This window comes from Erythrolamprus reginae, chromosome 2 (assembly GCF_031021105.1).
Source record: "Erythrolamprus reginae isolate rEryReg1 chromosome 2, rEryReg1.hap1, whole genome shotgun sequence".
NCBI classification, from domain to species: domain Eukaryota; kingdom Metazoa; phylum Chordata; class Lepidosauria; order Squamata; family Dipsadidae; genus Erythrolamprus; species Erythrolamprus reginae.
The window spans coordinates 183,118,997-183,145,717 of NC_091951.1; the positions used below are offsets into that span (position 1 = coordinate 183,118,997).

At 40.2% G+C, this 26,721-nt stretch overlaps 1 protein-coding gene across 1 annotated transcript; it reads left to right on the plus strand.

The window, feature by feature from the left end:
• The first annotated feature begins 1,935 nt into the window (after positions 1–1,935).
• AQP2 (aquaporin 2) lies at positions 1,936–25,111 on the plus strand. Its single transcript, XM_070740698.1, has 4 exons — positions 1,936–2,483; positions 15,671–15,835; positions 16,891–16,971; positions 23,318–25,111. The coding sequence occupies exons 1-4, from the start codon at positions 2,121–2,123 to the stop codon at positions 23,531–23,533; spliced, it is 825 nt and encodes a 274-aa protein (XP_070596799.1). The 5' UTR covers positions 1,936–2,120; the 3' UTR covers positions 23,534–25,111.
• The last annotated feature ends 1,610 nt before the right edge of the window (positions 25,112–26,721 follow it).

A 26,721-nucleotide genomic window follows, 5' to 3' on the forward strand; every position in this document is an offset into this window, starting at 1 on the left:
TGTTAGATTTTTTTTTCAAATTTTAAGACAGCATAAAAAGCACATTGCTTAAAGCTACAAATACTAAAATTCTAACCAAGATTAACAATTGTAAGAGTAGATTGTGATCCAGCAAGGACCATGAGATGGAATTGAAAAAGATGGAAACGAAAGAGCCAACAAATATTCACTGGGACATTGTTCTATAGTTACCTTGAGCGTCCTGCCTGTTCATGGAGTAGATCCTCAATATAACTTCATACATGTTTCATCCCCTTTTCAAATCTTCCTATAGGTTTATCTACTATTGGCATGAAATACAATCCACATGAGAGTATTTTTGTGGAAATGCAAGTACTAGCAGAACAAATTTTGTACATACCTAAGGTGGATTCATAGCAGATGAAGATGCATGTACCAATGTGGTGGGATCACAAAATCGGTCAAGGATACCCAACTGCTATGAATAGGTCTGAGTTGCTGTCAGATATATGGGGGCTTTCTATTGTAAATATTGCACTGCAGGAAATTTGAAATGGTAGTTGTTTGATGCCATAAGCCAGGGGTAGGCAGAGTTGGCTCTTCTATGACTTGTGGACTTCAACTCCCAGAATTCCTGAGCCAATCATGCTAGCTCAGGAATTCTGGTGGTTGAAGTCCATGTGTCATAGAAGAGCCAACTTTGCCTATCACTGCCATAGGCCATAAGCACCAAGCAATCAAGTTTCTCCCATTCAAAGAATATTGTTGCACATACAGAAGCTTAGCAGGAATTTGTGATAGAGCTCCAGAAAGAACAGGTTTTGTTACAAAATTCCAAAGATGATCAGTGTTCTGCCGGCGTGTCTCAACCGCCCGTAATTACAGGTGATTAGTCCAGGAAGACACATACCACACAATAAAAGGAAAACTCAAAAGTTTTTATAAACAGAAAAACAGAAACAGCTCCCTTTTTAAATGTCAAAGGGATTTTCTGGTACACACAAGGCACAGGTTAAAGGCAGTCCAATTGCTCACCCAATAACTGGGAAATTGAGTCCAATTCTAAAGTCCAGAGAGTCTACACACACAATCCTGAACATCAAAAACCACAATCTTGACAAAACAATGAATCAGATAAACTGCCATGAGGCTAAAACACCAGGCTGCACTTTTATCTGTAGCACTAATTACAGCAGCACCATCCAACCACAGGTGGCCTCATTTTCTCTTGTAATAATCCTTCAGTTGTTGTCTCCTATACATCACTCTACGCATGCGTGGATGTGTCATTAATTCTTGTGTAGAATCCAGGGATGATACAGATGACTGATCTCCTCCTGGGCTGTCTGCCAAACTCCCCTCTTCCCTGTCATTCACGCTTCCTTGGTCAGAGGAGACTTCGTCGGCAGATTCTACTGAGAGCAAAACAGGCCTGCGGCATGTGGATCCATCTCCACATTCCTTGGGGCAGGAGCTGGGCCAGAGCTAACCACAACAGTCAGTGACCTTGAAAGAGGACATTCCAGTCCTTCCTTTCCCTGCATCTCTATATGTAATACTTCCAGGCACATCAGACTGGAGAGATTATGGGTCCCCAGAATCCATCACTGCTCCAACATGGCCAATGATCAGAGATACGGAGAGATCTAAATAGTTGAGAGTACAGGATACAAGAGAAGAGCAACTGTTGGACATTACTTAGAAATTCAAAGCCGATCCCCCTCTATCCGATAGATGACTTGAAATAAATTCAGATAAAAACTATGAGCTTTTTTTAAAAAAAGGAAAACAGAGGTCAAAAAGACAATGGCAAAAAAAGCCCTGCCAAATATGTTTGAAAGTATGAAATAAAAGGATAATATCTAATGTTAATTTTTCAGGTTATCAGAGAAGGCAAACTAAAGCAACTCAGCCGGAACAGGAATGAAAATCATTAGATTTCCAAACCCCACCTCCATTTAAATAACTTTTACCTGCTGTGCAGGTAAAGATACATACAAACATACACACATATACACCCTTCTCTCTTTCTCTATGCCTAAATCCACACATACGTACGGATTTTATCCCACCGTCTTTCCAGGATATAATATCATCATTGAAAAAGGAAAAGTGTAACTATAGGTTTCAACCCAGCCTGATCTGCACAGTGGTTATCCATGATGTGGGAACTCCGCTCGGTGGCCTTCACTCGAGCTATCCTTGCTGAATTCCTAGCCACACTCCTCTTTGTCTTCTTCGGCCTGGGCTCAGCTCTGAACTGGCCTGCTTGCCCGCCAAACGTCCTCCAGATCTCCATCGCATTCGGCTTGGCCATTGGTACCTTGGTTCAAGCAGTGGGTCATGTCAGCGGAGCCCATATTAACCCTGCGGTGACAGTGGCCTGCCTGGTGGGCTCTCAAGTCTCCTTCCTCAGGGCCATCTTCTACATGGTGGCACAGATCCTAGGAGCCGTGACGGGGGCAGCTCTCCTGCATCAAATCACTCCGCCTCACGTTCGGGGCAGCTTGGCCATCAACAGGGTAAGGATTTTTACTATCTTTAAGAGTGGAAGGGCTGAAGGACTCCAGCTTTCTGGGTCATCACAAGGTATATTAATATTAGTCATGCTGATTCAGTAATGTTTATTTTTATTTATTTATTTTATTTGTCAAAACGTGTACAAGATAACAGGTATGGTATAGACATAAACAAAAACAAAGTAGGTATAGGGAAATTTGGACAATAAGACAGTAATAATAATAATAATAATAATAATAATAATAATAATAATAATAATTTATTATTTATTTATTTATCCGAAGACTCAGGGCAGCTCACAACAATAATAAATTAATAATAATAATAATAATAATAAAATAAGATAGGGATGGTAGGCACAATGGTGAGCTTATGCAAGCCCCTTGCAGACCTCTTAGGAATGGGGTGACGTCCACTGTAGACAGTCTAAAGTTAAAGATTTTGGGGTTTGGGGAAGAAACCACAGAGTCAGGTAGCGCATTTCAGACATTGATCACTCTGTTGATGAAGTTGTATTTTCTGCAATCAGGTTTGGAGCATTTTACATTGAGTTTGAATCTATTGTATACACATGTGTTGTTGCAGTTGAAGCTGAAGTATTCATTGACAGGTAGGACAATGTGATAGATGATTTTATGAACTACATTTAGATCAGTTCAAAAGAGAAGTAGCTCTAAATTATCGAAGCCCATGTTTATGTTATTTATATTCACCATCACTGATCTAGATGTTAAAGATACATAGATTCCATCACAAAAAAGGATGTCAGTTTTTAATACAGATTTCTCAGTCCAATTTAGAGCAAGCTAGTTATTGTAAATATCAGATACTCATCAATATGGATTCCAAATCTAGCAAAGATTTTTGCATGTTTCTAGCATAGCAATACTTGCTTAACCTTTCTGGTTTCTATTCTCCCACAAGGGCCATATGCTATTTAAGGGATTAGCAGTTTGTTTCCATAACATAATTCCAGTTCCTCCGTGAAAGCAGTACTAAGCCCAGGTTGCTATGTCTTTATGCCGGCATGACAAATTGCTACCCAATTCCCAATATAGTTATTTATTTGTTCAGAAAAAAATCAAATACTTCCTGATGCCACGTATTATTGCAAAGAATAGCACTTTACCAGCTTAAATATCGCAAGTCCTCCCTTCTCATTGTAAATACCCATTTGCCCATTTCATAAGCTCCAGGGCCTGATATCTTTTGACATGTTGTGGCAAATACTAGAAGATCTATGTGGCTGATATAATCATTATTTAAAGGCATTCTCTATGAGCCCATAATCCCCTATCTCCTCCCCATTGGATGTGTTCTCCCAATTTACCAACACTGAAAGATCTTATCATCAATGAGTTGCCATCATATCTATTTTCTTCTAATGCCGTCTGAAAGCCAGAGATATTTCTTACAAATAAAGGCACTTTGCAGTGTGCTGATTTTTCTTTATATATTTTAATATATAAAATTGAAATAGTATTATTATATTATTATTATTATTATTATTATTATTATTATTATTTATTAGATTTGTATGCCGCCCTTCTCCGCAGACTCGGGGTGGCTCACAACAGTGATAAAAACAATATATAATGACAAATCTAATAATTAGAATCCAAAATAACAATTGTACATTTAAAAATCTAAAAGCAAGGAACCGCAATATAAAAAACATACATACAGTCATATCATGCACAAAACTACATAGTTACCCCACGCTTGACGACAGAGGAGGGTTTTAAGGAGTTTACGAAAGGCAAGGAGGGTAGGTGCAGTTCTAATCTCTGGAGGGAGCTGATTCCAGAGGGTCGGAGCCGCCACAGAGAAGGCTCTTCCCCTGGGTCCCACCAGATGACATTGTTTAGTTGACGGGACCCAGAGAAGACCAACTCTGTGGGACCTAACCGGTCGCTGGGATTCATGCGGCAAAAGGCGGTCTCGCAGATATCCTGGTCCGGTGCCATGAAGGGCTTTATAGGTAATGACCAACACTTTGAATTGTGACCGGAAACTGATCGGAAACCAATGCAGACTGTGGAGTGTTGGTGAAACATGGGCATACCTGGGGAAGCCCATGATTGCTCTCGCAGCTGCATTCTGCACGATCTGAAGTTTCCGAACACTCTTCAAAGGTAGCCCCATGTAGAGAGCGTTACAGTAGTTGGGCCTCGAGGTGATGAGGGCATGAGTGACTGTGAGCAATGACTCCCGGTCCAAATAGTGCCGCAACTGGTGCACCAGGCGGACCTGGGCAAACGCCCCCCTCGCCACGGCTGAAAGATGTTTCTCTAATGTGAGCTGTGGATCGAGGAGGACGGCCAAGTTGCAGACCCTCTCTGAGGTGGTCAATAATCCCCCCCCAGGGTGATGGACGGGCAGATGGAATTTTCCTTGGGAGGCAAAACCCACAGCCACTCTATCTTATCAGGGTTGAGTTTGAGTCTAATGTTTAATGTTTAAACATTAAAATATGCAAGGTCACTAGAGTGACAGATGGGCACCCTAGTGCTGAAAGGCATCATGTTATCCATTTCTAAAATTGCTGATCATTAATAGAAACCTGGGATCATAGTAAAATAGATAACATAAATACAATGGTAATGTTATAAGACTGTTGCTTCTGATCTCTTAATGTGTTGGCTAGCTGTTAGCCAGCTGCCTTTATTAGAATTTTGTGCTCCTGACTAGTAGCTTTCATATACCATCAAACATGGAATATTTTTTGACTACTTGCAAGGGTTGGGGACTAGGACATGCTTTAGAGTAAGAAATTTCAGTTCAGTGACCTTTGATATATGGCATGCAACAGACTTTGATCCTCTCCTGTTAACTTTTTAATATCTTCAACATCTTGGACAAGGGGATAGATGACTTGGACAAGGGGATAGATGAAGAACATCAAATTTGCAGATTACACCAAACTGGAAGGAATAGCCAGCTCTCCAGAAAATCAAGATACAGAAGGAGCTTGACAGACTTGAACATTGGGTGCTACCTAAAAGAATGAAATTCAATGGTGAAAAAAGTAAAGTTCTACATTTAGGCAAGATAAACAAAATGCACAGGTACAGTATATGTACTACCTTGCTCAACAATAGTAATTGTGAGAGGGATCTTAGAATCCTAGTGGACAACCACTTAAATATGAACCAGCAGTGTGCAGCAGCTACCAAAAAAAAAAGCCAAAACATTTCTAGACTGCATTAATAGAGGAATAGAATCAAGATCATGTGAAGTGTTAATACCACTTTATAAGGCCTTGATAAGGCCACTCTTGGAATACTCCATTCAGTTTTGGTTGCCACTATGTAATAAGGACTCTAGAAAGAGTGCAGAGAACAGCAATAAAGATGATTAGGGAATTGTAGTCTAAAACATGAAGAATGGTTGCTGGTACTGGGTAAGTCTAGTTCAATGAAAAGAAGGACTAGGAAAGACATGACAGCAGTATCTCAGGAATTGCCACAAGAAGAGGGAGTCAATCTATTCTCCAAAGCACCTGAGTGTAGTTGTGAATGCTCCTACACTGGAAATTTTAAAGAAGAAATAGAATAACCATTTGTCTGAAGTAGTGTAGGGTTTCCTGCCCAAGCAGGGGGTTGGGCTAGAAGACCTCCAAGGTCCCTTCCAACTCTGTTGTTGTTGTTGTTGTTGTTGTTGTTGTTGTTGTTGTTGTTGTTGTTGTTGTTGCTGCTGCTGCTGCTGCTGCTGCTGCTGCTGTTGTTGTATATCTGCATAAAACTAATGGGAGACTTTGGATTGATATCATCAATATGTTCATGATACCCAATTATACATTGCTACCCTGGCCAACACTCAAAATGCAATCAAGATTTTGTCCAAGTATTTAAAGGCTGTTAGTGTTCTGACCCAGCCTTAGCAGAAGCAAGAAACAGACTCCTTGTCACAAAAACCCTCTTTATTTACCTCTTGTAAATTAAATTCATCCACGGAAAAGTCCAGGCAATAGTCCTTCAAGGAGTTAACTGCAGTAACAGACTTTATCAGTTCCTTGTGATAATTGCAAAGCTGTAGGATCCCAGCTGAAAGGCTGCAAATTAAGTTCTGGCAAGCACTCTTTATGGCATGAAACACAATGAGAAAAGTCTGTTTGTTGTCTCCTATGACAACCACTCCCCTTTCCTTCTATTTATTCCCCAGCCAGGGAGATGCCATTCAGTGTCCACATGTGCTTTGCTTCCCAAGTTGACTCCTTGTCTTCTGTTGTTCACCACTCCTAACTGCTCTGCACATCTGTGCATCTGGCACAGGCCCCAGCTGTTCTTCCCCTTCACTCAGTATCAGCCTCCAAATGCAGCTGTCTCTGGTGGCTGGGAAATGTCAGACAGCCCTGGCTCTATCTCTGCATGTGACACAGAGCATCCATCAGAGTCTTTCCCAGATTCCAGAACTGGCCCAAGTTCCTCCCCACCCTCCAAGTCTGCCACCAGCTTCACTGGCAGCTGGCAGGCCACAACAGTTAGGACGTGGATAAGATCAAGCAGACGGAGTTAAATTCATGCATGGCAGAGTTGTTAACTGTACACTGAAGATCTTCATGGACTCCAGGGATATCTCTTAAAGGGATAGCATTGCCTCTGGGGGTCTGTGATTTGGAGGCTCCTCCTGAATTCATGGCTACTGCTGAGTAGGCAGATACATGTTGTGATCAGAAGGGTGTTTGCCCAACTTCAGCTAGTATACCAGTTATAACCTGGACTAGGAGCTAGCATCTGCAACTCATGCTGTTATCACCACCTAATTGATGCATTGCAATGTACTTTGTGGAGACTACCCAGAAACTGTAATTGCAGTATCCTTTGTGCTAACTGAGTCCTTGGAGAGGGGCAGCAATAAATAAATTAACTGGCACAGGATAACATAAAATACTTGGGCTACTACAAGTCCTGCATTGACTGCAGGTACGTCTCTGGGTGCAATCAAGGGCTTATTTATGAAGTCCTATATGGCTTGGTACTGAACATCACCTCCACCAACCAAATTTGTCCCACCCAACATGAGCAACTTGGGGAAAATGCTGGTACTGTAATTCCCTGCTACCAGGAGATGAGGATTACCAAAGCTGGGACAAAATGCTTTTCTGTGTTTCCATATTGTATACTCATGTTTCCCCAAAAATAAGACCCTGTCTTATATTTTTTTGAACCTTGAAATAAGCGCTTGATCTTATTGCCATGCACTCAAAAGCCCAATTGGGCTTCTTATCAGGGGATGCCTTATTTTGGAGAAAACAGGGTACTAACTAACTACAAAAAAACAGGTTTGAACTGATTTTGTTGGTTAGAAGCAGGTTAAGCTGCCATTATTCTGGAGTCTCTTTTTAGTTAGTTAAATCAGCTCTACCTTAAAGATGATTTAAAATATTTATGTGATCCACATTGAAGATAATTGAAAACATTTTAATGGTTATATTTATTATCATTATACTGCATTGTGGATTTTTTTATATATAAACAAAGATTGTTTCCTTTCCAATTGCCTATCCATAAACTAATCTAGTTAAACCTCCTTGTGTTTTTAACAACTATTGAAATCCAACAATATCTAATTTATTAAAAGGAACCATGGTGGCACACTGGTTAGAATGCAGAATAATTACAGGCTAAGTTTGCTGACTGCTAGCAGTTTGATTCCCACCAGCTCAAATTTGACTCAGCCTTCCGAAGTTGGTAAAATGAGGACTCAGGTTGTTGGGGGCAATATGCTAACTCTGTAAACTGCTTAGAGAGAGCTATAAAAGTATGGTGGTATATATTGTAAGTCTAAGCGCTATTGCTAATTGTTATTGCTAGTGTTTTAAGGTGTGGTTGAAAAAGGTTGCATTAATCACCATGAAAATCATTTGTTCTGCTAGCTTGACTTCTTAACTTTGTTGATTAGGAATTCTGGGAACCCTTCAATTTATGTGGAATTTATCAGTTTGGGAAAGGCCAATAAGGCAATTTACTCTAATAAGATTGCTAAGATTTATTTATTGGAGCTGTTTGCAGGAAGACTTCATAGGTCATAAAGCTCAGGAAACATTTACAAGCCCCTGGAGACATGTGTTGACTATCAAGGCATCCTCCAGGAACCATTAAAATACAGTTGCCTGTTGGGAATTAAATTAATCCATAATTGTTGGTGATTTTACAACACACAAGCAAGAGAAGAACAGGAATGTTTGCATACCTCTAATTATATACAATTAGGTTTTACAGGTGTAATCTACTGCACATGCACATTCAGTTAGGTAATCTGACAGGCATTCTTCAAAGATGAGACAGTATTCTTTAGCATTGTCAGCTGCATTTTTATATGCCAAAATCTTGTGTAAGATATAGCAGAATAGATCTCTGCTACAGGGCAAGAGACTGATTTGTAAAGGCCAGTAACATTTTAATAACCATCAGATTTTTTTATCTGTACTTAAATGCCTAATAGACTGAACATAATAAAAAGACCTACTTGGATACTGGCTCTTTTGTTTTAATATATCTGATCAGATGTATGATATCTAGTTTCATATTTTGTGTCTTATTTTATTTTATAACTCAATAAAAATGTTAAACATGAGATGTATGCAGTGAAGGGCTACAAAAAAGTTTACTACCACACTGTGAGTGTGGCTTACTTTGTAGGTGTGGCTTGCCGGCCATGTGACCCGGTGGGAGTGGCTTGATGATCATGTGACTGGGGGGGTGGCTTAAAGGTCATGTGACTGGCTTAAAGGTGGCCAACCAGATGTCACTCACGTCAAGGGTTTGGGTTAGGGTGCCTGGCCTCTCCTCGCCTCAAAGAGATACAATTTCCCTATCTATTTACTATTACTGAACCTCCAAAATATACTATTTAATTCTATGTATAAATGCCATATGTGTATATACATATTACACAAAGGCACACAAAAATATACATTATCCACTATATAAACTGTATGTGTATGTACACACACATACACATGCACAGCTCTTCTAAAATTATACACATTCAACCTCATTTATTGTGATAGGAAAAACATACCCAGAGCCCAGAAGGGAAAGAAAGAAAAAAATTCAAAATTTTGCTACCTGTACAGTGTACCTGACCAATTTTTTTTTATCGGCACTGTGTACCTGACCATACCCATACGAGCCCATCACTGGATGTATGATAGACCTAGGCCTGATTTGCAAAGAGGTAGGAGACTAATTCAAACATAACTGTCCTGATCCCTTAATATTGCAGCTCAACAACTAGATATTTCATCTGAATTTTGGGAATATTGTTCATTTGGTATAATCCAGTGACGGAGAGCCCTTTTTCCCTCGGGTGCCAAAAGCATGTGCGTACACACTTACATGTTTGCGTGAGTGCCCACGCCCATAATTCAATGCCTGGGGAGGGTGAAAATTGCCTTCCCTGCTCCCCCCCACCGGAGACCTTCTGTAGGCCAGAAACAGCCCGTTTCTCAACTTCTCGAGGGCCTAGTAGGCCAATTTTTCACCCTCCCCAAGTTCCAGAAGCTTCCCTGGAGCCTGAGGAGGGCAAAAATTCCCTCCCCCCATCTGCCCGGAGACCCTCCAGGAGCCGAAATTGCCCTCCCAGAGTCTCCATGTGATCCAAAAATCAACTGACCGGTGCAAAAGGCAAAGATATTATAAACAGAGCTGATAAGTGGGTATGTGGCAGGCCTTCCTCCAATTGCCTCTTCATAAGTAAGAACTCTATGCTATAATTAATTACACCCACCGTGTCAGCTTTTTGATGAAAGATATCATTTCAAGATTCATGTGCTTCTCGGACAAATGAAGCCCCCCCCCCCCAAAAAAAAGCATGCAGCTTTGAAAAGCCTTCCAATGCAAAATGCCTATCGAGATAGATTACCATGTCGAGAAAAAAATATATATTCTGATGTGATGCTCTGTGTCACCTTTCCTTCCCCATAGGCTCTGTTTACTTGCCTAATGCGATTCTGACTCAACCACAGGAATTGCACCTGAAGGAGGGAGAGAAATACTCCTTGAAAGCATGAATTATGCAGACATCTTAGGCAAGGCAACTGTATCTGAGCAACTGGTTTTTGTTATGGAGCTCTGGATCAGGGCAATCACAGGGAGGATTTGAAAAATTAAGATGATAGGCATGATTGTGCAAAGCCCTGCCTCTTTTAATGTGTATGTAGGGATTTAATTGCAGTCCCGCCCACCATCTTCGTTTTTTATTTATTTATCCTCCTGCAGACCAGATGCTGCATTTTAAAACAGAGGAATCATTGAGTCTGTCATCTGCAGCTCTGGTTAGGTTCTGCAACCCAGCAAGACAGACAGACTTCAGAGGATAATTAGAATTGCAGAAAAAACAATTACTGCCAACCTGCTTTCCCTTGAGGACCTGCATACTGCACAAATCAAAAAGAGGGCCGTGAAAATATTTACTGACCCCCTCGCATCCTGGACATAAATTGTTTCAACTCCTACCCTCAAAATGTCACTACAGAGCACGGCACACCAAGACAAATAGACATAAGAATAGTTTTTTCCTGAGCACCATCATTCTGCTAAAGAAATAATTCCCTCACCACTGTCAAACTATTCACTAAGTCTTCATTACTATTACTATTAGTTTTTCTCATCGTTCCTATCACCCATCTCCTCCTAACTATGACTGTATGACTGTAACTTGTTGCTTGTATCCTTACTTAGTGATTGATATTAATATTGATTGTTTCCTGATTGCTTATTTGACCCCTATGACAATCATTAAGTGTTGTACCTCATGATTCTTGACAAATGTATCTTTTCTTTTATGTACACTGAGAGCATATGCATTAAAGACAAATTCCTTGTCTGTCCAATCACACTTGGCCAATAAAGAATTCTATCCTATCTTATCCTATCCTATCCTATCCTATTGTCTCTTGACAAAATTACTGATAATTTTGGCCCATGTACCACACAGCCTCCAAGAGATTATCCTAAGGGAATGTAGCAGAAGTACAGATTTTCTTTTTCCTACAAACTTCCTAATAAAGGAGATTCGTTTACTGCAATGCTTCTGTGAGGCCATTTCCTTCAATGATCAAGCAGATGGAAGTTACAACAAAGCCCAGATGCAGGTCACAACCCAACAAGTCAAATACGATCAAACACAATATCTGGACCACCAAAGATAAAATAACACTGGTTTCTTTGCTGTGTGCTGGGCAGGGGCACTACAAATCAGGACCTTGGAACGTATATTACAGCACCCAGAGTAGTTTGATGAGCTGCATTCAGATTGATGGATCATAGATTTTACGGGCTTGCATTTTGGAGACAGTTCTATGGAGTTTCTCAATCTTCCAAGTCATAATTGTCTCAAAAGGCAACTGGACTTACTTGGGTTTTTTGCCTTGAAAACTTTCCCTTCTCAAACCAAGAAGCCTTTTGAACAGCATCTTTGGTACATTATGGAGTCATCATTTCCAGGAGGTGCCAAATGTGAAACTTCAAAGTGTTCTAGGATCACAAGGGATATATTCAGTTGCTTGGGTGTGTCACAGATAAATATCTCTGCTATTACTGGAATGCTACTACCCCAATGGCATAGATTCATTCAAACGTAATCAAACTGCAATTGGAATGGCCAAGAAGCAAATAATAGCTATCTTATCTGTTCAGTCCCTTCAATTATTTGTCCTCAGGGAAGTCATATAGTGTTGAATCAATGTCAGTGAGATACTGTATTTCTGTAATGGAAATAGAAAACCAGGCAAATACATGGCAGCCCATTTTGTGTAATCCTAGTCTATGGGGATCAATTTGGGTGAAATTCAGCAGGTTCTGACAGATTCTGGAGAATCAGTAGCTGAAATTTTGAGTAGTCCGGAGAACCAGTAGCGGGAATTTTGAGTAGTTTGGAGAACTGGTAGTGGAAATTTTGAGTAGTTCGGAGAACTGGTAGTGGATTTTTTGAGTAGTTCGGAGAACTGGTAGTGGAAATTTTGAGTAGTTCATAGAACTGGTAGTGGATGTTTTGAGTAGTTCAGAGAACCGCTAGTGGATTTTTTGAGTAGTTCAGAGAACTGGTAGTGGAAATTTTGAGTAGTTCAGAGAACTGGTAATGGATGTTTTGAGTAGTTCGGAGAACTGGTAGTGGAAATTTTGAGTAGTTCAGAGAACTGGTAGTGGATGTTTTGAGTAGTTCAGAGAACTGGTAGTGGAAATTTTGAGTAGTTCAGAGAACCGCTAGTGGATTTTTTGAGTAGTTCAGAGAACTGGTAGTGGAAATTTTGAGTAGTTCAGAGAACCGCTAGTGGATGTTTTGAGCAGTTCAGAGAACCGGTAGTGGAAATTTTGAGTAGTTCAGAGAACTGGTAGCTGAAATTTTGAGTAGTTCGGAGAACCGGTAGTGGAAATTTTGAGTAGTTCGGAGAACCGGCAAATACCATCTCTGACTGGCCCCAGAATGGGTGGGAATGGGGATTTTGCAATATCCTTTCCCTGGAGTGGGGGGGAGATGGGGATTTTGCAGTATCCTTCCCCTGCCACATCCACAGAACCAGTAGTAAAAAAAATTGATTTCACCACTGGATCAATTCCTTATTAACATTTGAGGAAAGAATAAAAATTAACTCTTGATTATTGCTATATCCACATGTGTTGACACTGATCCATAGCCCAAAGGTAGTGGCCATGTGTCCTCTACCATCTCCATCTTTACTAGCAAAACATTGTCCATATGACTGAACTATGGACATAGAAAATGGCAGCCACCAAAATGGTGCTTGGCATAAAATGTCAACCCCAATAGCAGACAAGAAAAAAGGTGGCAGCCTATTGAATTTTCAGAATAGTACCATGGTTTTAACAATCTATTTTGTTTGTTCATTTATGAGAGAAGGGAGTAGATGTTCTGTTCTTCAAGTATTTATTTTTAGTACCTATGTTGTACATCAAATTCCATTCATTTTAGGTTAATCACTTACCTTTCTTAATATAGAACATCCGAATCATTAGTGGAAAATGTAAGGAACTCAAAGAAAATGAAACAGTATGCCTTTCCCTCCTCTTGTATTCCATTTTAAACATCTACAATATATAAATACAATGCTCAAATTATTTGCGAACAAAGGCTCCAGCTGTAGTTTGTTTAAAAAAATCTTAACATTTCAGCAAAATTTATCAATGAGATGCAACTGCCATTTATTTATTTTATTTATTTATTCATTTGTCCAATACACAAATACATAGGAAGAAAAATAGACATGTAGTAATATATATAAGGGTAAAGTGAACTTAGAGGAGAGGATATATGAAAGGAAGAGAATATATATGATAGGTGAAAGAAAGGAAAGATAATTGGACAGGCGACGAAAGGCACACCAGTGCACTTATGTACATCCCTTACTGGCCTCTTAGGAACCTGGAGAGGTCAATCGTGGAGAGTCTAAGGGAGAAATGTTGGGGGTTAGGGGTTGACACTTGATTCTACCTGTCAAAGGATGTCATCTTGTGGGACCTTGGAAGGAGGTAGGAGTGAAATGCTACCAGTTCAGCCCAGTACGGGCATACCTAGACCAGGAGGCTCTTCATACAGTCACTCATGCCCTCATCACCTCATGCCTTGACTTTTGCAACACATTCTACATGGGGCTACCCTTCAAAAACCTTTGGAAACTCCAGTTGGTTCAAAAATGCCGCCAAGCGAGCCATAGTGGGTGTACCAAGATACACCTGCTTCACTCCAACTCTACGCAGACAGAATTGGTTGCCGGTTGGCCTCTGAGCACAATTCAAGGTGTTGGTTATTACCTTTAAAGCTCTACATGGCTTAAAGCCAGACGACTTATGGAACCGCCTTCTACATCATACTTCCCGACGACCAATAAAGGCCCACAGAGTTGGCCTTCTCCAGGTCGAGTCCACCAAACAATGTCAGTTGGTGGGATATTGGGGAAGAGCCTTCTCTGTGGTGGTTCCGACACTTTGGAACCAACTGCCTCCACCCTACCGGTCTTCCGGAAAGCCATCAATACCTGACTTTTCCGGTGGGCCTGAGCGAGTGTATCTATGGCTTGTGGGGGTTATAATGTATTTTACTGTTTTATTGTATTTTATATTGATGGTATTTATTGTCATTGTAAGCTGCCCAGAGTCTGATTGGAGTTGGGCGGCAGATAAATCCCATAAATCCAACATCCCAAACTGGTAGCAGTGGCTAGTGGTTACTCGGAGAACCGGGAGTGGCAGTGGCCCAAGGCTCTGTCCACCCTTCCAGATGTCACCATTTTCTTTTTTTTTAACCCTCTGCGGAAGCGCAAAGCCTTCTGCACATGTGGAGAGGGTGAAATACTGTCCATGATTGTGGCGTGCAGGTGCTTCTGAACAGGTAGGGACTGGAAGGAGGGCATTTCTGTTGCAGAGCCAGATTTCTCCCAAGGTTAGATTGCTGGCTTTTCAGAAGGCTCTAAAGAATTGGATGTTTATTTATTTTATTTTATTTTATTTTATTTTATTTTATTTTATTTTATTTTATTTTATTTTATTTTATTTTATTTTATTTTATTTTATTTTATTTTATTTTATTTTATTTTATTTTATTTTATTTTATTTTATTTTATTTTATTTTATTTTATTTTATTTTATTTTATTTTATTTTATTTTATTTTATTTTATTTTATTTTATTTTATTTTATTTTATTTTATTTTATTTTATTTTATTTTATTTTATTTTATTTTATTTTATTTTATTTTATTTTATTTTATTTTATTTTATTTATTAGATTTGTATGGCTCCCCTCTCCGTAGACTAGGAGATGTGATCCTAGGCATGTGGGTTAGAATGCTAGTGAGAGCTCATGATTTGGTTATGACTTGATATATCTTGGTTTGCTTCCTCACCTCCTTTTTTTGGCTTTGAATTAAGGTTTTCTGTAGGGTTTTTTTTTTAATGTTGTAAGCCATCCAAAAGCACAATTGTGAGATGGGTTTTTATATATGTTAGAGAAATAAACAAATCATAAATGAATAAATAAATTCAATTTTAAAGACCACAGTAGCCAATCCAACATATCTAAATAATGAAGAGGGGTTTAAAAAGTGTTTCAGCTGTATTTATTTATTTATTTGTTTGTTTGTTTGTTTGATTGATTTTTATGCCGCCCTTCTCATAAAAGCAACCAATTTCAGAAAAGGAGCTTTTATTTTCTTCTGCTTTTTTCTAGGTGCAAAATAACACAACGTCAGGACAAGCTGTCGCCATGGAGATTTTCCTCACTTTCCAATTGGTCCTGTGTATTTTTGCCTCCACTGATGAACATAGAACCGACAATCTGGGATCCCCAGCTTTGTCCATTGGTTTCTCAGTGGTGCTGGGTCACCTCATTGGGGTGTGTAACCAGATTGCTGTGCAAACTTAAGCAAGGATGTTAAATTGAAATGTAATCATGTTGGGAGGATGGATGATTAATTATAGACAATAAAACACAAATTTTGGATTTGAAGAAGTGGCCCATTTCAGGTGAAGTTTTTTGTGGCTGAAAATTAGAGCTACTTTTTAAAGGTTTTTATTTTATATACACAAAAAACATTGCATAACTCACAATCATACAATGGCAGGAATCCCAAGTCCCATTTTGATTACAGCTCAGTATCAGTTCACATATTTTTATATACTAATGATATAAATATTTTCAAATATATTATATTTTATACTTGATTCTTCTATATACAGTAGTACCTCTAGATACGAGCTGCTCCACATGCGAGTATTTCAAGTTACGAGCCGAGACTCGAACAAAATTTCTGTTCGACACCCGAGCTCAAATTCGGGATACGAGCCGAGCTTCCACTAGGTGGCGCAAGAATTCCTTGCTTCCAGTTATCTCGGCGCGAAAAACAAAGTCTAAAGGCATTCGTTCGAGATGCGAGTTGATCGACATACGAGCTCGGGTCTGGAACGAATTAAACTCGTATGTCGAGGTACCACTGTATATATATTATTTTCTCATCAATTTTCTGTATATGTCACATCTCTCTTTTATGGATTTCTTTAATACATATTGCCTTTCCCATTTCTATACACAATTGTTTTAATGGGGTGATCAACAGGACAATATGCACAACTTAAAAGAGTAATAGTTCCATAGTAGTGTATTTTCCTACTGAAAAGCCTCACAAATATTTCAACAGAAATGGACTGTAGCTCATAAAATACTTTGTGATCTTATCCTCTATGGAAACAATGCATATATCCCTATCTTGAGATGGGTCTGGCCAGCCTGGGGAATTTTTTTTAAAAAAATATTAAATTTTAAATTTTTTAAAAGTTTTAAAAGTTTTAAAAGTTCTGTATCCTTCAGTAACAGCCTTCATCCAGTCCCCACCCTTCATAATTTGAGTCATATGCTATATATCAATAATTTCACCCTATTTTTCTACCTAGATCTACTACACTGGCTGTTCCATGAATCCTGCTAGATCTTTTGCCCCTGCTGTGGTTCTTGGTGAATTTGACGACCATTGGGTAAGATACTCGACCAGCTTTCTCTTCTGGGTTCTATGGAAGGGATTCAGCTGGATTTTAAAAAACAAAAGCATCCCACCCCCATTTTTTTTAAACTTCATACTGTATGCAATAATGGCAATATCACACTTGCAATAATGGCAATTTCTACTCATTGCAACTTTTCTGGTCCAAGCTTAGGAAATGCTTTTCTCAGACAGATAAAACTCCATGCAAATGGGTAAATCAGACAGATTACATTTATAGTCTGGTATCTCCATATCATAGGCTTACTAAGAGAGGAAATTCCTCAGGTCTTATGTCCATAATTTGTCCCATTAGAGATTCATTTCTCCCATCTGCAGGCAGTTGCATGGTCCTTTGTTAGAACTTTAAAATGATGATTGTTATTATTTTTTTGTCCAAAACATGATGACGGTTACAGAGGATATACTCATAGTAGGAAGAAACAATGAAGGATAGAGGGAAATATATAGGAATACAATATATCGTGAGAGAATAGAAGAAAAGATATAGATAAGGAATAAGAGATATATAAGATGAATAGGAAAGATAAATAGGACAGGGGACACAAGGCACAGTGGTGCACTTATGCACGCCTCTTACTGACCTCTAAGAAATCTGGAGAGGTCAATCGTGGATAATCTCAAGGTAAAATGCTGGGGGTTAGGGGATGAACTGCCAATACAATACTCAGATTGAGGATTCCTTTTCCTCAAGTGCATTATTTTACATTTGGAAACATTAAACTGCAGTTTCCATTGCTTTGACCATTTATCTAGTAAAGCTAAATCATTTACCATATTACATATCCACATATCCCAGTGTGGTTTTGCTTCTGCACATGCACAGGAAGCAAAATATTGTGAGGGGACGTGCCCGCGAGAGAGATTTCAGTTATTTCAGTAATGCACAGACGCAAAAATTGCTGAAATCTCACACACGAGATTTTGTTTCCTGTGCATGCGCAGAAGCAGAAACATGCTGGGGTGCACGCACACGCATTCAGGACACTGAAAACTGCATGCGCAGCTCAACTTTTAATACCGGTACAGCATCCTTTATCATTCCAGTAGGAGCCCACTACTGACATGCACTCTTTCTGGCAACATACATTCAAACCAGCCATTTAATGGGCTCCATTCAGGGGCGGGCTGCTGGCCGGACCGGGAGGGGGGCACAGTGGAGTAGCGAAAATGGAGCTCCACCCCAGAGCACCCAATTTGCACTGAAAGGTGTTGAAAGAAAATGCAGGGCGTCCTGCATAAGCCACGGCCACAGTGTGGTAGAAAACAAATTGGTAGCCCTTCACTGGCTCCATCCACAGGTCCCCTGGCAAAACCATGTCTTGAGGACCTTACAATATTGCTGCCTATCTCACTGTTGTGATCTCAGCTATTCACAAAATAAAACATAGAAAGAAGAAATAATAACAGTGCCAGAACCATACTGTTCTTCTGACCTAGGCTCCCTGATAAATCATAAAACACAAACGCCCCAAAAACCTCTTTTTTATTTCAACGGCTGTGAATTCTGTTCATTCTCAGCTGTAATAAGTCACACACCATGTTAATACAAATCTAATAAATAAATAAATAAATACCGCCCCGAGTCTACGGAGAGGGGCAGCATAAAAAATCTAATAAATAATTAGTCTGACAGAAGTCAGCCCCAGTTTTTCAAAAGAAGGCTGATAAGCACCAACCTTTATTTCTCCTGACACACTGCCAAAGACCTAATTGGCAAGGAGCTTTGCAACGCCAAACAGAACATGGAATCAGAACGGAGATGCTGAATTTCACTGACCAGAACTGAACCAAGTTGCTTCCTGCCACGAGCACATCCCTTTGCCCCTCTTTTATGCCCTTTGGGAGGGCCCAATCACCTCTGAACCTTACTCCCAAGTAGCCTTACTCCTGAGTTTTCTTTTCAACTGTTGTTGCCTTCTGGCAGCTCTTTGCATGCGCACATTGGGAACAGGCTCCTCCTGTTCCTCTGCCTCGCTCATGTCAGCCTCTGGAGGCTCAGGAGTCAGCACAGAACTCCCAGATGGCCTGGGCCCCATCTCTGCCTCTGGCACAGAGACTTCTGCAGACTCCTGGCCCATGGTCCTCCCTAGCCTCCTTGTTGTATGACTCTGCTGCCAGCACAAACCACTGGCAGACCATAACACATGTGTGTTTCCTTGACTGAAGGAAAAGTCAAGTCTTCGGGACTTTGCAGATGTCTAGTAGTCTCAGGACCATCCAGACCTTGGAAGTGTCAAGCACCACAACTGATAGGTACTTTTCTCTAGATTCCGTTAGATGGCGCTGTTTCAGAGAAAGGATCTAGAGCAGTGATGGTGAAGCTTTTTTTATTTGTGCACCAAAAGGGTGTGTATGGGTGTGCTAGCATGCATGCACATGCCCACACCCCTTCCCTTCTCTCCATGCATGCACACACACACACACACACCCTGTCCCTGCGCATGCGCACAGGCCTCACTGAAGCCTGGGACAGTAATAAAAACAGACAAATGGAAAAACCAGATGTTCAGAAAAAACAGACTTCTGGTTTGCCCTTTTTGCTGGTTTTTTTTGCCCTCCGGAGGGTTTCAGGGTAGCTTCCTGATGCCTTTGCAGACATCTGCAAAGTCTTGAAGACTTGACTTTTCCTTCAGTCAAAGAAACATGCATGTGGTCCTCCAGCAGTGTGAAAAACAGCCCAATAGACAAACCAGAGGTGAGTTTTCCAAACTTCCAGTTTGTCCATTGGATGGTTTTTTTGTACTCTGGGGCTTCAGGGAAGCTTCCCTGAAGCATCAGGAGGGAGAAATGATTTTCCCCAAGGCTGAAAATCAGCTGGCCAGCGCATGCACGCACGTTAGAGCTGACATAGGGAAATGTCTCATATGATATGGCTCCATGCGTGCCATAGGTTCACCATCATGGATGTAGAGTATGCCTACACTATTTTAATATTAGATTTGTTTACTTTGTCACACTGTTTTATTATTGTTGCGAGCCGCCCCGAGTCTTCGGAGAGGGGCGGCATACAAATCTAATAAATAATAATAATAATAATAATAATAATAATAATAATAATAATAATATATTATTATTATTATTATTATTATTATTATTATTATTATATCCAGTGGGATGAGCAGAAATAATTGAGAATAATCTGGCTCAATGCCATATAGGACTGCACAGGTTATCTCTAACAATTTAGAACATATCCAGAAGCATATTGGAAATCAGTGCAGTTTATGAAGCAGAGATGATACCTGACAATACCAGGTGCATTCTAATTGGTGCGGTACTGTTACGCCTAGACAGCTAGCTGCTAGACCAACTGCAGCCTCTAAATGTTCTTCAAGGACAGCCCCATTTAGGTTACATTACAATAGTCAAAATAGGAAGGGACTAAGCAGTGAAGGGCTACCAAAATGTTTACTACCACACTATGGGTGTGGCTTATGGAGGAGGCCCTGCATTTATTTTCAACATCTTTCAGTGCAATTGGGTGCTCTGGGATGGAGCTCCATTTTCTCTACCCCACTGCCCCCCACCCCACTGTCCAGGCAGTAGCCCATCCCTGGGTCTAAGGCACAGATCCTCAAATTTGGCAACTTTAAGACTTGTGGACTTCAACTCCCAGAATTCTCCAGCCAGCTATGAACCAGAATTATTGAATACAACTATGCTGCCTGGAGAATTCTGGGACTTGAAGTCCACAAGCCTTAAAGTTGCCAAGTTTGAAGACCTCTGAACTAAGGTATGAATGACTGAGGACAGAGCCTCCCCTTCCAAGAAGGGCTGCAATTGACATACACATTTTTAGTCAGAAGAAGTTTCAATGGTTTTGCAATCCACCTGTATGTGAACATTTCAGGCTTTTGTTTCAACCAGTTTCAGGCCAGTATGTTATTACTCGTGGCTTTGGTTTCTTGTTTTGTGTTTTTTGGAAACTTTTAACATTCATATTCAATGAAGTGAAAGAATGAAGGAAGCAAAATCATTTGGCAGTTGTCCATGAACTCCCCACCAGATGAACTGTACAGTACTGTTAGCCTCCTAGTTATGTTGCCTTAGTTGGAAGGTATGAAATAGCTCAACACTAACATCTGAATAATAGGAAATAATACCTTGTTTGTTTTTCCAGTAATACATTGGATGCACTTTGGCACTCTATAGTCCACATTCTTCAAACTGATGCTTTCCAAGTGTAGGGCTTAACTATAAACCCTGTTGCCTGTTGCATGAATACTTCGCGGAGCAGCTTTCATATCTGATTTCCTTGAAATGTCCAACAAATGTATGAAGCTTCTTGGATTAGAAACAGATTGAAAACCACTTTGATAAGGAGTTGTATACCGATTCTAGAATTACCATATATTAAGGAATAATTAGTAATCATTAGTTTAGTGGCCCATTGTTACCAAGAGCTGAACTATGAGAAGAATAATCCCCAGCCATTACTGATCGAGTTAATCACACCTCACGACAAGCAGGAAGGTTTGGAGGTCACAGAAGAAGGAATTCCATATGCAAGGATCAAAGGTTATCAGGCGTTTCAAAAAAATATGTATATAGTTTTGTAAATGCTGGAGAAACCTAGGAAGACAACTGATTTGGATAAATAGAAGAGAAGAAGAAGGTGGCCTTCAAAAATGGTGAGATGGGCAGCAAACATATTTAATAAAACAAAATAAAAATTAAAAGGAGAAGAAAAAGAGGAGTGTAGAAGCACTGAATTCATTAATTGACTCTTGAGGCCAGAATCCACATATACATAGGGAGGGAAAATGGGGAAGGAAGCAACCTACCATTTTTTTCTCCTGCCTTCTCCAATAATTTATTTATTTATTTATTGGATTTATATGCCGCCCCTCTCCGAAGACTCGGGGTGGCTAACAGCAATCATAAAACAGCGTACAATAATAATCCGATACTAAAAACGATTAAAAATCCATTAATATAAAAACCAAACATACATACAGACATACCATGCATAAAATTGTAAGGGCCTAGGGGGAAAGAGCATCTCAATTCCCCCATGCCTGGTGGCAGAGGTGGGTTTTAAGTAGCTTACAAAAGGCAAGGAGGGTGGGGGCAATTCTAATCTCTGGGGGGAGTTGGTTCCAGAGGGCTGGGGCCGCCACAGAGAAGGTTCTTCCCCTGGGTCCCGCCAAGCGGCATTGTTTAGTCGACGGGACCCGGAGAAGACCCACTCCGTGGGACCTAACTGGTCGCTGGGATTCGTGCAGCAGAAGGCGGTCCCGGAGATAATCTGGTCCGGTGCCATGAAGGGCTTTATAGGTCATAACCAACACTTTGAATTGTGACCAGAAACTGATCGTCAACCAATGCAGACTGCGGAGTGTTGGTGTAACATGGGCATAAAAAAATTACTTTACATTTACTTTAATGAAATTATTCCTGTCTATAGAATATAATGTAGATGAGATGATGACTACCAATTGTCTTTGGTGGTGTCATGGTGGCAAAGTGCTTAGAATGCAGTATTGCAGTCTGACTCTGCCCACAGCCATGAGTTCAATCCTGAGTCCTGACCGATTCAGTTTTCCATTCTTCCGGGATCAGTTAAATGAGGAGCCAGATTGTTGGGGACAATGTGCTGCTATTGTAAACTACTCAGTACTGTAAAGCCCTGTGGGATAGTAAGTAAGTGCTATTGCTATTGCTATTGCTATTTATTTATTTATTTTTATTTATTTATTTATTTATTTATTTATTTATTTATTTATTTTGTCCAATACACAATGGGGGTTTTAGTGGGTATATATCTATATACACATAGTAAAATACATGATGAAGGTTATAGAGGAGATACTCATAGTAAAATATATCTATGAAAGAATAGAAAAGAAGAAATAGTAATAGAACATATCAATGAAAGAATAGAAGAAGAGATATAGGAATAGAAGAAAGGTATAGGAGATATAGGAGAGCAATAGGACAGGGGACGGAAGGCACTCTAGTGCACTTGTACTCGCCCCTTACTGACCTCTTAGGAATCTGGATAGGTCAACCGTAGATAATCTAAGGGTAAAGTGTTGGGGGTTTGGGGATGACACTATGGAGTCCAGTAATGAGTTCCACGCTTCGACAACTCGGTTACTGAAGTCATATTTTTTACAGTCAAGTTTGGAGCGGTTAATATTAAGTTTAAATCTGTTGTGTGCTCCTGTGTTGTTGTGGTTGAAGCTGAAGTAGTCACCAACAGGCAGGACGTTGCAACATATGCTATTGCTATTTTGTTTGTTTGTGTTACCCGAGATTAAGCATTGTATCCACCAACTTCTGAGTCTCTCTCATTTTGTCATTTCCATGCGCAGGTCTTCTGGCTGGGTCCCATGGTTGGAGCAGTGGTGGCTTCCTTGCTCTACAATTATGCTTTGTTCCCTCATAGAAAGACTCTGACGGAGCAGCTAGCAATCTTCAAAGGCTACGAGCCAGAAGAGGACTGGGAAGAGCGTGACGTTCGCAGGAGGCAGTCAATGGAGCTGCACTCTCCCCAGACTTTGCCTCGGGGAGTGATGGAAAAAGTGTAAAGAGCCTGAGAGCCAGTGAAAGGAGCAGGTCATAGCTGTTCTTCTGAGGCAAATATGCATCCATACATGCTCCAGATACAGAGTGTGTATTAAGCTATTCCTGGGTCAGAACAGCTGTGCATTGGTTATGGGCATCCAAGTGTGTATCCATTTTCTCCTCAAATTGTAAAAGATGTACCTTTTTCTCTCTCAGAACAAAAGGAGCACATCGAAGCTGTTCGTATACGCTGAGGAAAGAATTCACTGGTTTTTTTCCTTCTCAGATTCAAGCTAGCTAAATGTCTCATGAGTTTTCTAGAATCTTACAGAAATTCTTTATCTCCCTGCCTCCGTCCATCATCTCTCTATCTAATTTGGGTATGTTGTCCCCTCCAGGCACTACAGTTGCAGGTTCTGGAGGTAATGATGGCTGGGAAAATGTAGGAAACTGAAACAATACTCTCCTAGGTCTAGTAAACAGATTGCACTGTCATTATTTACTTCAAAGTGTGCAAGCTTACATAGTAGCTTGAGGTTGTAATCCTAAATATACTCTCTATACAGTGTTTCCCAACCTTGGCAACTTGAAGATATCTGGACTTCAACTCCCAGAATTCCCCAGCCAGCGAATGCTGGCTGGGGGATTCTGGGAGTTGAAGTCCAGATATCTTCAAGTTGCCAAGGTTGGGAAACATTGCTCTAAAGAGTGAAGACCATGAAATAAAATAGGAATTGAATGAGCACGCATAGGATTATTCTGCCCATCACATAAACAGCAACCTATGGTCCCAGAATCATTTTATTTCTCATCCACTTTCTCATGGAGTACACAATGGTTTCCTTGTCTATGGTTTTATATATTTCATTAAAATACAGTGTAATGCTTATGCTAAATTTTAGATCAAAGATCAGAGATCTTGAGATCAGCTCTATTTGTTGCACCCACATTCATTAAAAAAAAAATCAAAGGTGTTTGTAACAAACCTCGGATATATCATTGTGGGGGAGGGGGGTTCTCCAGGCTTTCTTAAACTACAACTTCACTAATACTTTCAGATGGTGGGAGAGCATCTACCAGTATCTGCAAAATCAAAGGGGAAGAAATAAACCCTGGCTAAATTAGGCCTTTCCCAATTATATTGTCATCTTAAATGGTTTAATTATTTGGCAAGATTTGTTTCCCATTTCTGTATATGTGAAATTCATTTTGCAAAGCTTGAAGCATGTCACCTTGGATCGTTTTTTCCACGCAGTTGGGAGCAGGGTGGGTATGTTTTAATCAAAGCAGCATTTGTGTATCTGTGGGCGCATGAATCATTCAAAATGTATTGCTAAATATCACTTTCCTGTTTTCATATAACATTCTTTAAGGAAATGAGTTCTTTTAAAAAAATTACAGCGCTTTTCACATGATTGCCCTTTTTTAAAACTTCATCATGTGTTTGGTATAAGGTACCTTTGTTGCTGTGGATTGATATGCACTAACCCGTATTAAACTACCTAATACAGGTGACTTACACCTAATGCCTTGCAGATAAGGTGCAGCTATTGGAAGGATGACTCAGAAGCTGTGCAATAAAATTGATACTGTAAAAAGCATTACCCTGAAAAAAAGTGAGCGATTAATTTCAGATGCTTCTTTCTATACAAGCCATTTTCTGGACCAAGGATAGTTTGGGGGGGTTTTCTAATTAATTCCAAAGGATAAAGAAGATCTTGCTGCATTTTTTTCCATTTTCATTATATTTAATCCTCACCACCAGCACTCTAATATTAGAACCTGAACAGAGTTGGTTGAAAGATGGACGGCTATATACATGTTTTACAAATAAATAAATAAATAAAATACATACATACATACATACATACATACATACATACATACATACATGATAACAAGAACTACCTGTAAAATAGATGGCTATATAATATTTTTACAAACTAAATAAACTAAATAAAAAATGGATGGATGGATGGATGGATGGATGGATGGATGGATGGATGGATGGATGGATGGATGGATGGATGAAACTACAATAACTCATAAGCTTGGGAACTCAAAGCTTGGGCAACATCTTGCTCAGAGCATCAGCTCTTCAGTATTTGGTGTGGCGCACAATCAGATGAATTTGCGAAGCTTTCTGATCTGGAAGAATAATTTCCAACACAGTTGATGAAATATAAACCTGTCTATTTATTTGCATCACCTTCAAAACTGCCTTGATGGTCTGTTAAGGTAGTCTTAGTACTGCAGACATTCTCGAGGTTCGATGACTGCAACGCTCTCTACATGGGGCTACCTCTGAAAAGTGTTCGGAAACTTCAGATTGTGCAGAACGCAGCCCCGAGAGCCATCGTGGGGCTTCCAAGATTCGCCTACGTTTCCTCAACATTCCGTGGCTTGCATTGGCTGCCAATCAGTTTCCGGGCACAATTCAAAGTGTTGGTCATGAAACTTTAAAGCCCTACATGGCATTGGACCAGATTACCTCCGGAACTGCCTGCTACCGCACGAATCCCAGTGACCGATAAGGTCCCACAGAGTTGGCCTTCTCCGGGTCCCGTCGACTAAACAATGTCGTTTGGTGGGCCCCAGGGGAAGAGCCTTCTCTGTGGCGGCCCCGGCCCTCTGGAACCAACTCCCCCTGGAGATTAGAATTGCCCCCAACCTCCCTGTCTTTCGTAAACTACTCAAGACTCATTTATACTGCCAGGCATGGGGGAGTTGAGATATTCCTTCCCCCTAGGCCATTACAAGTTATGCATGGTATGTTTGTGTGTATGTTTGGTTTTATAATAAGGGTTTTTAGTTGTTCTATTATTGGATCGTCACATGCTGTATTTATCATTGTTGTTAGCTGCCCTGAGTCTATGGAAAGGGGCGGCATACAAATCCAATAAATAATAATAATAATAATAATAATAATAATAATAATAATAATAATAATAATTGGGTGGGTAGCAGGGATGGGCTACTGTCTGGATGGAGGGGTGGCGGGAGGACGCAGTGGGGTAGCGAAAATGGAGCTCCACCCTGGAGCACCCAATTTGCACTGAAAGATGTTGAAAGAAAATGCAGGGCGTCCTGCATAAGCCACATGCCCACTGAAAGGGCTTTGCATGCCACCTTGAGCATGTGTGCCATAGGTTCTCCATGCTCTATAGAGAACAGTCTTGTTGTCCAATGTCATCAAGAGTTGAGAACAAAC